The following is a 15183-nucleotide window of genomic DNA, read 5'->3' as shown; positions in this document are numbered from 1 at the left end:
TATAAAAAAAAAAAGTTGATTATTGAAAGTAAATTTAGGGATCAATTTATAATTTTTTTACATATCCACAATTTTCATATACATCAATATTTTATTATTTTGCATAAGAAGTTATTTATAAAAGAAGAAAATAAATCAAATCAAACATTTGTCCACAAGACAAGAAAACCTAAACTAAAAATCAAATAAAATAGAATCTCTAATTACATCAAATATCTAAAATACTTTCTTTTATGTTTTCAAGCAAAAACATATTGGACTTAGTTGCTTATTCTGATCAGATTGGGCCGATTGTACCAAGAGACTCGACGTTCCACCGCTGGGTGTAAGTGTGGAATCTAATTGCACTGAATCCCGTCTATCATCAACTGAACCAACTTTTGTCGGCACGAGAATATTAAAACTGTTATTGAATGTCAATCACTGTTATAAAAATCCTCCCAATCATAATTAATCTCTAAGCGTTTGAAAACTAAGAAAGGGATGGATTTGCTAATACACGAGAGAAACTTAAGTAGATTGTCAGATTATATAAAATAAATTTACATGTAATTACTATTATTATAGCGTCTTAGGCAATAATACAATGTCAGGTGAACAAAATTAACTCACGATTTAGGTAGCCCTCGCACCAAATGTACGTAACTTACCGTTGACAGGAACTAAAATACAGAGTCATGCTTTCATAAGATGTGCCATTTTTCTCTGTTGTATAGATTAGCCTACAAAGTCTAGGACTTTCTCTTTCCCTCCTCCACATATTGGATGAGTTCAAATGAAAATGTCACAGATGGAAAGGTACATGGCCAAGAGTTCTCATCAGAGCAACTGATCATTCACGGATCACTTTAACGATGAGGGCAAACTTGATCGTAGGAGGGCAGGTACCAGACAGGAAAAATGGATTAGAAAACGAAAGGTTCAGTCTTCTGGGGACAACGAGGAGACTTTTGCAAGCCTCAAAAAAATATTTCATTCATTGACCGATAATTGTGTTACGGGTGAGCTCACAAATTCGTGTTACTACAATTTCTTCACTAACTCATTATCCGATTTAACGTAAGAACGGTATATGTGAGGTTTCAGCGTTTAAAGTTCAAATCTTTCCTCCTTTGTAGTCTCCTTTCGTATAGAGTTGTTATCGCTTGCAAAATAAATACCATAATCACAGAGTTGTTCACACGCATTGATTCTTGGGTGCAAGCCTCTATCAAAAATCATTTTGTCAGGAAAAATGATTTCCGCACACTTATTTGATTCAAATGCCAAAACAAAACGTAGTGAAGAAAAGGGATGCACGGAAGTCACTTCACTTTTGCAAAGTGTACAACGTGCCTGACTGGAAGAGCTATAAGCGCTTGAACTGCTGCACAAACTAGAGGCAAACGGCTCGTATTTCATGTTTGAATAGTTTATGAGTGACACAAAGTGGAAAGTTTTGTATAGAATCTGATCATATATAAACTCTACAAAGTTTTTTTACTTATTGAAAAATAATTATACGCCGTAATTAAAAAGGCGTCAAAACTAAGGATATGAAATATGTAATTTTAAATGGTGAAATCCGGGGACGGGATTTCACACTCGTCCATCGCCGATTTCTTGGATCGTGTTAATTGCATCACCAATACTCTCTCCCTCATCGGTTCCCCTATCACTGACGAGGATTTGGTGGTAATCGTTCTCAATAATGTTGGCCCGGCTTATGAGAGTACTGTGGCATCTGCACAGGCTCGAGAGGAAGTCATTTCCTATGCTGCATTAGAGCCCATTCTTCTCAGCGCAGAGAGACGCCAAAAGGGTCACAACCTTCTTCCTCCCGATGTTGCACCGACTGTTCTTGCTGCTCAGTGAGGAGGACGCTCCAGTGGTGGTTTCCGGGGCCGTGGAATCGGTTTCTCTTCTTCCTATCATGGTGGACGTGGTTCATCTTCTGGTGGTCGTAGTTTCTACTATGGGAATTAGCATAGACCTGGAGGATCAAGTTCTGCCAATCACTCAGGTCCTCAACACTGGTCCAACAATGATGGAGTCCTTGGAGTTGTACCTTCCAATGGTGGTCCTGAAGGTAATGGTTTTTATTCTTCTGGGAGAGTTCAATGCCAAATTTTGTTAGTTTATAAGTGTATATGCTGAAATATAATAAGAAGTCAGCTTTAAATATCAGCCCTTGGATCATAGTCCAAGTGTGCAGCTAAGATGTAATCTTAGATTAAGTAATATTTGCTCTTGCTACATGTGCTTAGTGTGTGCGTATGAATAAAATAGAGTGCATAGTCTTTTCTTCTTCTTCAAGCTTAACTCTCTCTTTCTCTAAAACTCTCATTTCCTCTTCTTTAGTACTCATAGATTGATTGAAACTTACATACAAGATTATAGTCTGTATGCTAACATGGCCTCAGAGCCAGGTTTGATCAATTGATACTGGGCGTTTGGATCTGTGAAGAGTGTTACCCAGAAATCGAGTCGATTGTGATCTGAGTCTAACATGGCAGGATCGGGTAGTAGTGAGGTGAGAACACCGATTTTCAAAGGTGATAATTATGAGTTCTGGAGTATTAAGATGAAAACGATTTTCAAATCTCACTGACTGTTGGATCTGGTTGAGAAAGGTTTCGAGAGTTCAGATTCGAAGGATGATGGTGAATCTGATGGAAAGAAGAAAGAAAATGAGGAATCGAGCAGTATTGAGAAGCTACCTCTAGCTGAGAGACTGATGAAAGATGCTAAAGCTCTGGGTCTGATTCAAGGAGCTGTTTCAGATGAGATATTTCCCAGAATCTCTTATGAAGAAACCTCAAAAGGCGCATGGGATACTCTGCAACAAGAGTACCATGGTGATAAACAGGTTAGAAATGTTAAATTGCGAGGTCTTCGTAGGGAATTTGAATATACAAGAATGCGAAATGATGAATCACTTTCTGTTTATCTTACAAAGTTATTTGATCAGATAAATCAAATGCGGAGTTATGGAGAGGAGTTATCTCGAGAGAGGATTGTTCAAAAGTTATTGATTAGTTTGCCATCAGCTTATGATTCTATATGCTCTGTTATTGAACATTCGAAGGATTTGGATGTGATTGAGGTACAAGAAGTAGTGGCTTCCTTGAAGAGTTTTGAGCTACGTCTAGATAGACATTCTGAGCACAAAACTGAGAAAGCATTTGCTAGTCTCAATGTGAATCCCAAACCAGCTAAATTCACTGGAAATCAAAGTGCAAGGTACCATAAGAATTGGAAAGAAAAAGGGAAGAGGTGGGATAACAAACCCACTGATGGTGCTAGAAATCCTTGTAAACATTGTGATAAGCTACATTTTGGTGAGTGCCGATTCAAGGGTAAACCAAAGTGTTATAACTGTGATAAGTTTGGTCATCTTGCAAGGGATTGTAATAGCAAGAAACCAATGCAACAGCTCAATTATGCAAATAAGGTAGAATCTACACCCACCATGTTTTATGCTAGTAATCAAACTAATACTAGTGTAAAGGACTGTGATGATGTATGGTATGTAGATAGTGGGTGTAGCAATCATATGACTGGAAGGGAGGATTTACTTGTGGATATTGATAAGAATGTAACTGCAAATGTTGAAATGGGTACTGGACAGCTTGTTGATGTAACTGGTAAAGGGAGTCTTGTAGTTGAAACTAAACTAGGCAAGAGATATATCAAGGAGGTTATGCTTGTGCCTGGACTGAAAGAAAATTTGCTCAGTGTGGGTCAAATGATGGAGCACGGTTATTATTTGGTGTTTGGAGGTCACAAGGTGGAAATCTATGATGATAGCTCATATTCCAACATGGTTGCTAAAGTTCCAATGAAGGGAAATCGAAGTTTTCCAATGAAATTACAGACTGGAATACATATTGCTTTCAAGGCAAATGTATGTGCTTCTACTACTATGTGGCATAAAAAATTGGGACACCTAAACATGAGCAGTTTGAAATTGATGCAGGAACAAGAAATGGTAGTAGGATTACCAGAAATCAAAGTAGTTAAAGGAGTATGTGAAGGTTGTGTTCTCGGCAAACAATGTAGAGAAGCATTTCCAAGGGAAGCTAATACTAGAGCATCAATTCCTCTAGAGCTTGTGCATAGTGACATTTGTGGTCCGATGCAGACAACTACAAAAGCTGGCAATAGATATTTTCTTACTTTCATAGATGACTGCACCCGGATGTGTTGGGTTTATTTTTTAAGGCATAAATCTGAAGTTCTCAGTGTGTTTAAAAAGTTCAAAGCCACTGTGGAGTTGCAGAGTGGTTATAATCTAAAGCAGCTTAGGAGTGATCGAGGAGGTGAATACACTTCAATGGAGTTTAACAAGTTTGTTGAAGATGTAGGCATGGAAAGACAACTTACCACTCCATACACACCACAGCAAAACGGTGTGGCAGAGCGAAAGAACAGAACCATTGTGGAAATGGCTAAGTGTCTCATGTTGGAGAACGACATCCCACTTGAATTTTGGGCTGAGGCAGTTAATACCTCAGTGTATATTCTGAATAGATGTCCAACCAAAGCTTTACATAAGAAGACACCTTTTGAAGCTTACAGTGGGAGAAAACCAGGAATTAAGCATCTAAAGGTGTTTGGTTCTTTGTGTTATGCTCATGTGCCAAGTCAACAGAGACAAAAATTCGATTTGGCAAGCAAGAGGTGTATTTTCTTGGGATATGGTAGTTGTGAGAAGGGATATAGACTTTATAACATTGAATCTGGAAAGGTGACTATTTCCAGAGATGTTGTGTTTAATGAAGAAGCATGTTGGGATTGGAATGCACATAAGGAAATAAGGGAGAGTATCCAGATCATTGAAATGTCTGAAGGAGAACAAAACTGTGAAGGAGGTGCTTGTGATTCTGAAACATTCAGTGAAGAGAATGTTGGGCCAAGCTTAGTTACTGAGCTCTCTGATCAAGAAAGAATGACAGGTCCACAGGATTTTGATCACACTCCTCTCAAGTACAGAAACATTGCAGAAATATATGAGAAATGTAATCTGTGCATTATGGAACCCGAATGTTTTGAAGAAGCTGCCAAGGATGAATCATGGCAGAAGGCTATGGAAGATGAAATTTCTATGATTGAGAAGAATCATACTTGGGATCTTGTTGATAGACCATTTGATAAACCAATCATTGGAGTCAAATGGGTTTATAAAACAAAACTAAATCTGGATGGTTCAGTGCAGAAAAACAAAGCACGGTTGGTTGCAAAAGGTTACTCTCAGAAGCCTGGAATCGATTTTAATGAAACTTTTGCACCAGTGGCAAGACTTGATACTGTGAGAACTTTGGTGGCCCTTGCTGCACAGAAAGGATGGAAATTATTTCAGTTAGATGTAAAGTCTGCATTTCTAAATGGAGTGTTGAATGAAGAGGTGTATGTGGATCAACCATCTGGTTTTGTTATACAGGGAAAGGAAGACAAAGTGTACAGGCTCAGGAAAGCTTTATATGGTTTGAAACAAGCTCCAAGAGCTTGGTATGAAGAAATAAATTCCTATTTTGCAAAGGCTGGATTCCACAGAAGTCCGAGTGAAGCTACTCTTTATATCAAGACATCTCACAGTGGCATTCTCATTGTGTCACTATATGTAGATGATATTATCTACACTGGAAGTTCAAAGGAGATGATAGCAGAGTTCAAAGGTGAGATGATGAGACAATATGAGATGACTGATCTAGGATTACTTCATCATTTCCTTGGTCTTGGGGTACTGCAGACAGATAATTACATCTTCTTGCATCAAAAGAAATATGCAAAGACTTTGCTTGAGAAATTTGGACTTAGGGATTGCAAGCCGGTTGCAACACCATTAGCTATGAATGAAAGAATACAAAAGTAGATGGAAGTGATCTGGCAGATGAGACTTTATATAGACAAATGGTGGGAAGTTTGCTATATTTGACAGCAACAAGGCCAGATATTATGTTTGCAGCAAGCTTATTGGCTAGGTTTATGCACAATCCTACCAAGAAGCATATGGGGACAGCTAAGAGAGTTCTGAGATACATACAAGGCACTGTGAACTATGGAGTTGTTTATGAGAAGGGAAAATGAGCTGTGTTGGTTGGTTATTGTGATAGTGATTGGAGTGGAAGTGAAGATGATATGAGGAGTACATCTGGCTATGCATTCAATATTGGTTCTGGTGTGTTTTCTTGGGCCTCAATCAAACAAAGCAGTGTTGCTCTTTCAACCGCAGAGGTAGAATACATCAGTGCAGCAGAAGCTACTGCACAGGCCATTTGGCTAAGATTTGTACTCTCTGATTTCGGGGAAGAACAAGCAGAACCAACTAAGTTGTTGTGTGATAATACTTCAGCAATTGCCATATCAAAGAATCCAGTTCATCATCACAAAACCAGGCACATTAATCGGAAATTTCATTTCATCCGAGATGCACTTCAAGATGGTGAAATTGATCTGGTATACTGCAAGACTGAAGAGCAGATTGCAGATATATTCACTAAAGCTTTGGCAAGGGATCGATTTGAATTACTGAGGACAGTTTTGGGAGTGATTTCAGCACATCACTTAGAAGGGAGTGTTAGTTTATAAGTGTATATGCTGAAATATAATAAGAAGTCAGCTTTAAATATCAGCCCTTGGATCATAGTCCAAGTGTGCAACTAAGATGTAATCTTAGATTAAGTAATATTTGCTCTTGCTACATGTGCTTAGTGTGTGCGTATGAATAAAATAGAGTGCAGAGTCTTTTCTTCTTCTTCAAGCTTAACTCTCTCTTTCTCTAAAACTCTCATTTCCTCTTCTTTAGTACTCATAGATTGATTGAAACTTACATACAAGATTATAGTCTGTATGCTAACAAATTTGTCATCGTCATGGCCATACTGCCATTGACTGTTTTAATCGTCTGAATATGGCCTATGAGGGAAGTGTTCCTGGCTCTCGTCTTCAAGCTTTTGCTGCAGCCGCTCCACCCTCAGGCACTGGCAGTGCCCCTGCTGTTCAAAATTGGCTATTTGATTTTGGCGCCAACGCCCACATCACCAACGACTTAGCTCAAGTCCCTAGTGCTCGTGACTATCATGGAACTGATCATGCGAACAGAGTAGCTTGTGGCACAGGTTTGCATATTTCAAAAGTTGGACATTTCTATATTCGAACACCTCATCAATCCTTTAAATTATCAAACACCCTATATTGCCCTAATGCCACAACTAATGTCATATATATCAATCGTTTTACCACAAGTAACAAGTGTTCTCTAACCTTGTCTCCTACCTCTTACCATGTTCAGGACATGCGAACGGGGAAGATTCTTTTGCACGGCCCGAGTAGGAATGGATTCTATCCTTTTTCCAGTCTTTCCATCTCAAACAATAATGGTGTTTTTGCATGCATCGGTGCTGATGTGTCGGATAGTATTTTGCATTCACGTTTAGGACATCCATCAAATTCCATTTTTAAATTTCTTGTAGCTAGGAATAAATGTCTCATTTCTGGTAAAGTCACCAGTGAAGTGTGTCACTCGTGTCCACTAGGCCAGAGTCATAAGTTACCATTTTTATTATCTACTTCTTTGTCGTCATTTCCTTTAGAATCGATACATTCCGATGTATGGATGTCGCCGTCCCATTCTATTAATGGATTCAAATATTATATTATTTTTATCAATGATTTCTCTCATTATTCATGGATTTACCCTTTAAAATTAAAATCCGAAGTCTTTGCAACGTTTTTTACTCATTAGTGGAAAACATGATCTACTTTAAACTGAAGAGCTATAGACTGCTGCACAAACTAAAGGCAAACGGCTCGTATATCATGTTTGAATAGTTTATAAGTAACATAAAGTGGAAAATTTTGTATAGAAAATCATATGTAAACCCTAGAAAGTTTTGCAGAAACTACTTACAAAGGACCGGAATACACTTGCACCACACCACAGAAACAGAACAAACAAGTGACCTAATGTAAGAATAAGCAGCTACAATTATAGGTTTCATAAGTTGTATATTGTTTCTCGATTGATGGATTCAATGCTCCAATTGGGTTCTGCGCTGCTGGGTTCCGCGGTGGAGATCCGTAAGTTCTTCTTGTGGAAGTCGTATAGAGTTTGCCGATGGCCAACGCTTATATATGTTATGCCTGCCTTTTCAATCTGCTGATATAAATGAACCTGCCAACAGAAGCACAACCGGGAGATCATCATTACAACTTTTATCATGTTATCTTCATAGTGATTCAACAACTATGCTTCTAGGCCTCATGGGAAAAAATTGAAGTAGGTGGACATCAAGTGCATATGATATTGAATGAGTGGTACAAAACCAACACTTCGAAAAAACTTGGAATACGTTCATTAGCTTATGCGTATCAACGGTTTATAGACTAGATTATTCGCTTCAGGTGTTCGTGTGCATAGCGCGAAATTTGACTAATAAATGCGTTAGGGACAATTCCTGAAGATACTCTGGACTGAAAAGTCCAATACACGTGGGAAGGACTAGGAAGAACAAATGAATCTTGAAAGTCTTAGGAAAGAGCGTGGTAATACCTCATTGGCTTCATCTAAAGCACTGGTAGATTCATCCAGTAGAACCAATTGTGGTTTCGAGAGCAGTAAACGTGCAAAAGCAATGCGTTGTTGCTCTCCAAGGGAGAGAACACTAGACCATTCATATGAAGTATCCAAACTGCTGAATCGGGATAATAAATAGCCAAGTCGGACATCCTCCAAAGCCTGTATCAAGTCCTCCGTTGTGGGCTTAATAGGCTTTTCACTCGCATGTTCCGATTTTGGTGCCTGCTTCAAGAAAGGAAGTGACCCTGCAAGAATTACATAACAATTGTCACAGCTGATTATAGCTTCCTCAGCAGTCAGCACACATGCCATGTGGCAAAAGGAGTTGAAGTACGTACCAGTTGGTTTAGTACCGTCGGCTGTGGAAATCGCATCCTCAGCCCATGTAGGATAAAGCAACTGTTGGCGAAGTGTTCCCAATACCATATATGGTTTTTGAGGAAGGAAAAATATGCCTTCATAATTCCTATTTGACGGCCTTCCAAGTTCCCCATATTTATCACTGCCAGTATGTACCTCAAGAGCTACTACACCAGAAGAAATGGACGGTTGATTATCTTCAACGTCCTTCACATGGAATATGATTTTTCCTTTTCCAGTACTCCAAAGACCACACATAGCTCTTAACAAAGATGTTTTACCGCTTCCACTTGGTCCTGTTACCTGTTCAAATATCATGTACGGGAAAAGTTCTTCAGCTCCGAGTCGAGATATATTTAGTAAACTAATGATAACTTCAATAGAACAATGGAGTTACTAACCAATAAATGCTCATTCTTGTTGATTACCAACGATAAATTCCTAACCAATGCAGTACCACTTGGAGTCTCCACAGTCAAGTGCTCTATATCCACTAACTTTTGTTGCTTTTCCATGAGAACGGATCCATTTGACTCCAGTTCCGGTAAACTTTTGACATTATTACTATATATCAAACTTATCCCTTCTAAGGGGTCAAAATGGCGTTCCGAGTTGCTGCTATCCAACAGATCGTCAAATTCACCTATATGTTTCAGATGTCACTAGGCAAATAAGTATTTGAAGTTAAAACACATATACGCCATTAAAGATCTTGCTTGGAGCCAGAAGAGAAAGCATTGTCATATTAGACATCATAAGTAAATTTATTAACAGAGTCAGACAGCAGAATGACTAGCTAGGTATATATTATTATGAATCTGCAAACGATCCAATAAATCTCATTAACTTGAAGAGTTAACCATAGAACTTCCAGTATAAAAGCTTTGTTTTAAGAAAAGTGGTAAGTTCAACATAAAAGCTATAGTAAAGAGTAGAAAAGCTGATAAGTTGAAATTTTGGTCACATTCTAGTAGTTTTGCATCCCTAGTCATAACAAATATTATTGAAGATGGCTTCAAATGACCTCAACAAGTACAAAAAAGTTATATGATACAGGCAACTAATGTCTGTAACTATCTGACTGAATCTAGGAATGTAATAACCGTGAATAGAAATTAAAATCGATAAGAAAACGTGTCATTATTTTTTCAATGTCTTTCTAGTGAATCTCTAGTCCATTTTCATTCAATTTTAAGACCCCGTTATATCATGCAAATTAGACAGCTTCCAGAACAGATCCTTGTTATAGCAGATATATAGATAAAGAACAGAGACAATACCAAGTCGATCAATTACAGCTGCAAATGCACTGATAGCCTCAATTTCGTAGACAATAAGGGAGAAGTCTCCAAGAATATGATTGAAAGCAGATGCTGACTGATTAATGACACCAAACCCAATTTTGCCTGAGAAATACATAGGGGCAACAACAGCAGCGGGAAGAATCTGAATAAGATAGCTGTATCCACGGGTGAAAAAGTCGAGATTTCTTGAACATATCAACAATTTCTGCAAGGTTGGAATATGAGTTAAAACACAATCAGTTGGACTTGCATGGCATAAGATTCTACATGCATGGTAATTTTAAACCAGTAAAAATATTAAATGCAAAGAGAACATCATGCTCTAGATCAAACCTCGTGGGCATCTGTGTACCAAAAGTAACTTTAAAAAAACAGCAAGTCTTAAGCATAACTGTATAGTCCTTGGGCATAATGATGCAGCTCAGTTTCTTGAATGAGCCACAGACAGCATAGTGACATCAACAGAGATCAAAACCTAAGCACTGAAGTCGAAATATCCGAAACAACATGATCAATTTAGAAAACTGGAACATGATGCTTATCAGATTAGATACATGTATATGACGTACTGAAGGAATCACTCGCATGCTTACAAATTAAATTATAGACGCTAAGTAACACATGTTTGGCGTCATCACCTTTCATGCCTCTTGAATGAGGGTCATGAGAGCCCATATATGCTGATACACTGATAATAAACCTATGTTGTGAACCCACTTCTCCATTGAGAAGAAAAATTACATTTAAGAGTTTTTAAGTGGATGTTGAAGTTACTTATAGTGGTTATCAGTAGCATCACTAATCCAATGACACCAGCACATCCACCATAACTAAATCCAAGTGTATTTAAAGTAAATCAAGTTGAAAGTAAAGGAGGAACAAACGAAATATGAACATTATTTTATTGACGGAAAAATGAACTAAACGAAATTGTCAAAACGGCTACAAACTCATGACTACATCTTGACTAACTTTTTTCTCAAACTAAATTATAAGCTATATTTGTAGTGATATAAACCTAAGAAATCCTAATGCGTAAATGCCAAAAATATCCTACTACAAAATCAAATCAAATCTCTTATTAATTTCCTAAATAAACCTAATAAATTCCAACACCCTGTCAAACTCATGACGGTACACGTCATGAGGTTGCCAACAAGCAGATGTGGATGTAAGCTCCGTTAGGCGGATACGATAAGGCAAACTCTGTTAGGTGAACACGACAAGACAAGCTCCGTTAGGCAGACACGACAAGACAAACTCTGTTAAGCAGACATGACAAGATAAGATCCGTTATGCGGACATAACAAGTGAGCGATTCAAGCGAGTAATTCAAGCGAACAACCAATTCCAACAAGCAACAATTCCAGCAACCAAACGTTGGGAGTATGAACTCCATTACTAAACGGAGGAGACTCCTAAATCCTAATTGCAGCAAAGATCGAACAAAAACAAACTTTATCACTTGAGTAGTCACAAGTCCAAGCACTTGAGTAATAGGGAAGCAAACATCATTCTGAATCCAATTCAATCAATACAAGGCCAACAAGCAACTTTATTATGTCCTCCATGTGGGCCTCAAAAACAATTAGTGGCCCAAATTTTTTCTCCTTTTCCTTTCGTTTTTTTATTTCTTTTTTATTTCTAAACAAACCAAGGCATTCCTTCTTTTCCAGTGCGACATGGATGATGATGGGTGCAGGAGCAGCTGTAGTTTCTTCAAGCAGAGGGGTTCAATACACGGAAGATGGCAGTGGGTACAGACCTGGGTGCGGATAGCAGAAGCGATGCCGAGCAGCAGCGGCGGCCAAGGTAAATCAGCGGTGGTTAGGTCAGATCAAAGACGAACTCGATTTTAGTTGTTCGTTCTCCGGTCTGGGCTTCGTCAAACAAGTGGTTGTCAAGCAGCAGCGGTGGTGGATGCAGAAGATGGTGAATGCAGCAGTGGGTTCGAGAAGATGGTGGCGCGGTGGTTCAAGCAGGGCAGGTGCAGATTCAGTCGGATTTGCAGCCGGTGGTTCCAGTGGCAGCGTGGTGGTGATCTGATGAGGAAACGATGGCGCGTGGGTTCAGGCAGATGCGAGTGCAGGCTGGTCAATCTTCGGACTCTAGGCGTCGGCTCCCGTGCGACGTGGCTACGGCGGCGCGACTCGCACATCACAATTTTATTTTATTTTTCGATTTAAAACAAAAGCCTAATGACAGCAAACAGACAATACGAACAAAACAGAAGCAGATTAAATCCAACCTACTCTCATTCCAAGTTAAAAGTAAATGATGAAGAAACGAAATATGAACATTATTTTATTAAAGGAAATATGAACTAAACAAAATTGCCAGAACGCTACAAACTTATAACTACATCTTAACTAACTTTTTCTTAAACTAAATTATAAGTAATGTGTATAGCAATATAAACTAAGAAATCCTAATGCGTAAATGCCACAAATACTCTAATACAAAATCAAATCAAATCTCTTATTAATTTCCTAAATAAACGTAATAAATTTCAACAGATTAGTTTAGAGTGAGAACACACAGAACAATATTGCGTAAAAATAAATTTGTGAGAGAAAAAGGAGTCTTCAGTGTAAAGGCAAGTGACTGCATGCAGAGAAGTGAAAACAGAAGAAGAAAAAATTATTCATACACTCATATTTTTGAAAGCACTTGTGAAGCGTTGTAGCAAAAGTTGCATTTCATTTGCTTCACCACTATAGAAAGCAATGGATTCAGCATTTTCTCTGACGCGCACAAGTCCATAACGAAAATCAGCTTCCTTTTTCTCTTGCATGAAGTTCAAAGAAACCAAATCCTGAAAACACGCATACAACGTTTTCATTAAACCGAGTTTCAATTGCATACAACATGGGAAATACCTTTTGGTTAAACAGAGGTAAAGTTACCTTCCCAAGAAAGATACTTACGGCTGTTCCACCAATTGAATATACAAATAGAACAACAAATAGCGGAGGATAGATACTGAATAAGATGTTACTGAACGAGATGAGATCTATCACAGCATCGAAAATTGTTAAGGAAAATGATAAGGCAGTCTTTGTGAACGAATTTACATCATCAACAATTCGTTGATCTGGATTATCAATGATTGATTGGGATTGAATTTTATAAAAGGCTTGGTTGCTTAGGTAATGGTCCATGTAATATTTTGTCATCCAAGCTCTCCACCTCAAGGAAAGAGTTTGTCTTGCATAATATCGCAACACGAAAATCTGCACAAAAAGTTGTCAACACAGGAAACAAACATATCAATATCAGTAAGACCAGGTCATTGTTCCCATGTCCACATAACTGCGTAGGCAAACGAATCAACAACAATCATACGAATATGAACCCATTGGCGATGATCAAACTGCAAAGAAGTGGATACTTGTGAAAAGAATACCCGAAAAGCTAAAGTTTTTTTCCATTGAGGGTTGCAATTTACTGGCATAAACCTTTAGCTATAGTTTCACCATTCATTGTTCTTATGTGGTCTTCTTTTTTGACAAAATCTTAGCAACTGCCTTTTTGTATTTTCCTTTCTGGTGATTACACAAGGATGAAGGCGAAGGCGAAGACCCGGGGAAAAAGGAATAAAACTAAGCTGAGGGGTGGGTACCTAAGTGAAAGTGCAGCAATTGGTGCTCACCGGAATTCCGACAGCAAATGCACCCAAGTAGTAAAGCAGCTGCTTCGTGAACTGTTCTTGGTTCTTGTCTTCAAATTATCATCAAAATCCAATTTCGGAAGCAAAAAGGAACAAATTTCAGTAATATAAATTAACTTAATTGATTACCAATAAGATTAACAAATTAGAGAGAGAGAGAGAGAGAGAGAGAGAGAGAGAGAGAGAGAGAGAGAGACTGGCAAGGGCGTTATAGAAGTCGCGGCCGAGGAAACTGAAGCCGACGCTGATGCCGGTGGTGGCGAGAGTGAGAGCGAAGACTACGGCGAGCTGGATCCTCGCTTGCACCTTGTCGGAGGAGGACCAATAGGGAGCCGCCACCTTCCAGAATCTTCGGAGAAGCGTCTGCAGTTCAGGCACCTCCCTCTGCTGCAGTAATGCGACCAGCCCATGAGGAATAAGAAGAAAGATAATCAAATCAAACAGAAAACGTAGAGAGAAAGAGAGAGAAGGGACCTTTTCTGTAGCTGGCGGAACTGGCGGCGGCGGTGCAGAACCTGAGGCGGCTACACAGCGCCCAGAAGATCTCGAAGAAGAAGGTGATGATTCGACGTCGTTTCTACTCTCTCTCCTCCTCACCATCCAATTACTGCTGCTTCTGCTAGTGGTGGACACGGTGGACAATGATGGAAATCTGGGGAAGAGGAGCCAATTAGCATACGATATCGTTGCTCCTCTTTTGACCCCGTCGCTCACTCTCACTCCAATTTGGCGGCAACGGCGGCGGTTGGCGGAGTTATAGGCGGAGGAGGAGCAGAGTGAGACAGAGTATATTTGTTGTACCTGTATAATCATTTTTTCCATTTTTTTGCTTTTTTTTATTCTCCAGTGACTGATTTTCCTTCCATGCAAACAAGTTTTTGTGTGAGAATTTATACTTGCAACTATCAAAATGAGTGTTTACTTGCAGTGCAGATTCTTAGAAAATATGCATTGACCGACCAATTGATATTAAAAATTATTTTTCTATAAGTAACAAATTATTTTATATTGTTCTACCTTTTTCAAATTCTTAGTTAAATTCTTAAAGCTAGGGCCCCTCACTTCGGAGGCAACAAAATTTAAAAATTTATATATACAATTTTGTTGTGGATAATATGTGGATGGCTCACATGAATGGTTTGTTACTATTTATGCACAATATTTTTACTATTCATTTGTGGAAAATTGGTAAAGTGAATAATGTTCTCTTTGCTTATAAAATGAATGAGAGGTGAAGGAGGAGAGATACGAATGAGGATAGAACCAACATGGCTGAGAAGAGAGGAAGA

The 15183-nt window shown here is 38.7% G+C and overlaps 1 protein-coding gene across 2 annotated transcripts; it reads right to left on the bottom strand.

Annotated features, from left to right (window-relative positions):
- Window positions 1-7777: 7777 nt before the first annotated feature.
- LOC126586550 (ABC transporter D family member 2, chloroplastic-like) lies at window positions 7778-14877 on the bottom strand. Of its 2 annotated transcripts, none has more exons than XM_050251403.1 (10): window positions 14369-14877; window positions 14092-14278; window positions 13877-13944; window positions 13131-13457; window positions 12875-13039; window positions 10201-10429; window positions 9322-9563; window positions 8899-9223; window positions 8534-8805; window positions 7778-8155 (listed from the first exon to the last, which is right to left on the bottom strand). In XM_050251403.1, the coding sequence occupies exons 1-10, from the start codon at window positions 14714-14716 to the stop codon at window positions 7979-7981; spliced, it is 2340 nt and encodes a 779-aa protein (XP_050107360.1). In that variant the 5' UTR covers window positions 14717-14877; the 3' UTR covers window positions 7778-7978. The 2 variants fall into 2 exon arrangements, with proteins under 2 accessions (XP_050107360.1, XP_050107359.1); XM_050251402.1 differs by having other exon boundaries at window positions 14092-14281; window positions 14369-14876.
- Window positions 14878-15183: the final 306 nt, after the last annotated feature.

Source organism: Malus sylvestris, chromosome 10, assembly GCF_916048215.2.
Source record: "Malus sylvestris chromosome 10, drMalSylv7.2, whole genome shotgun sequence".
Taxonomy (NCBI): Eukaryota; Viridiplantae; Streptophyta; class Magnoliopsida; order Rosales; family Rosaceae; genus Malus; species Malus sylvestris.
This window is presented reverse-complemented; position numbering and strand designations above follow the sequence as displayed.

Excerpts from the sequence above, each read along its gene's own strand:
- LOC126586550 (XM_050251402.1), bottom strand. The coding sequence starts at position 14,716 with ATGGAAAAAATGATTATACAGGTACAACAAATATACTCTGTCTCACTC. Across the intron at positions 8,806-8,898 it reads CGACGGTACTAAACCAACTG|GGTCACTTCCTTTCTTGAAG; the intron begins GTACGTACTTCA and ends TAATTCTTGCAG. Across the intron at positions 8,156-8,533 it reads CTTTAGATGAAGCCAATGAG|GTTCATTTATATCAGCAGAT; the intron begins GTATTACCACGC and ends TTCTGTTGGCAG.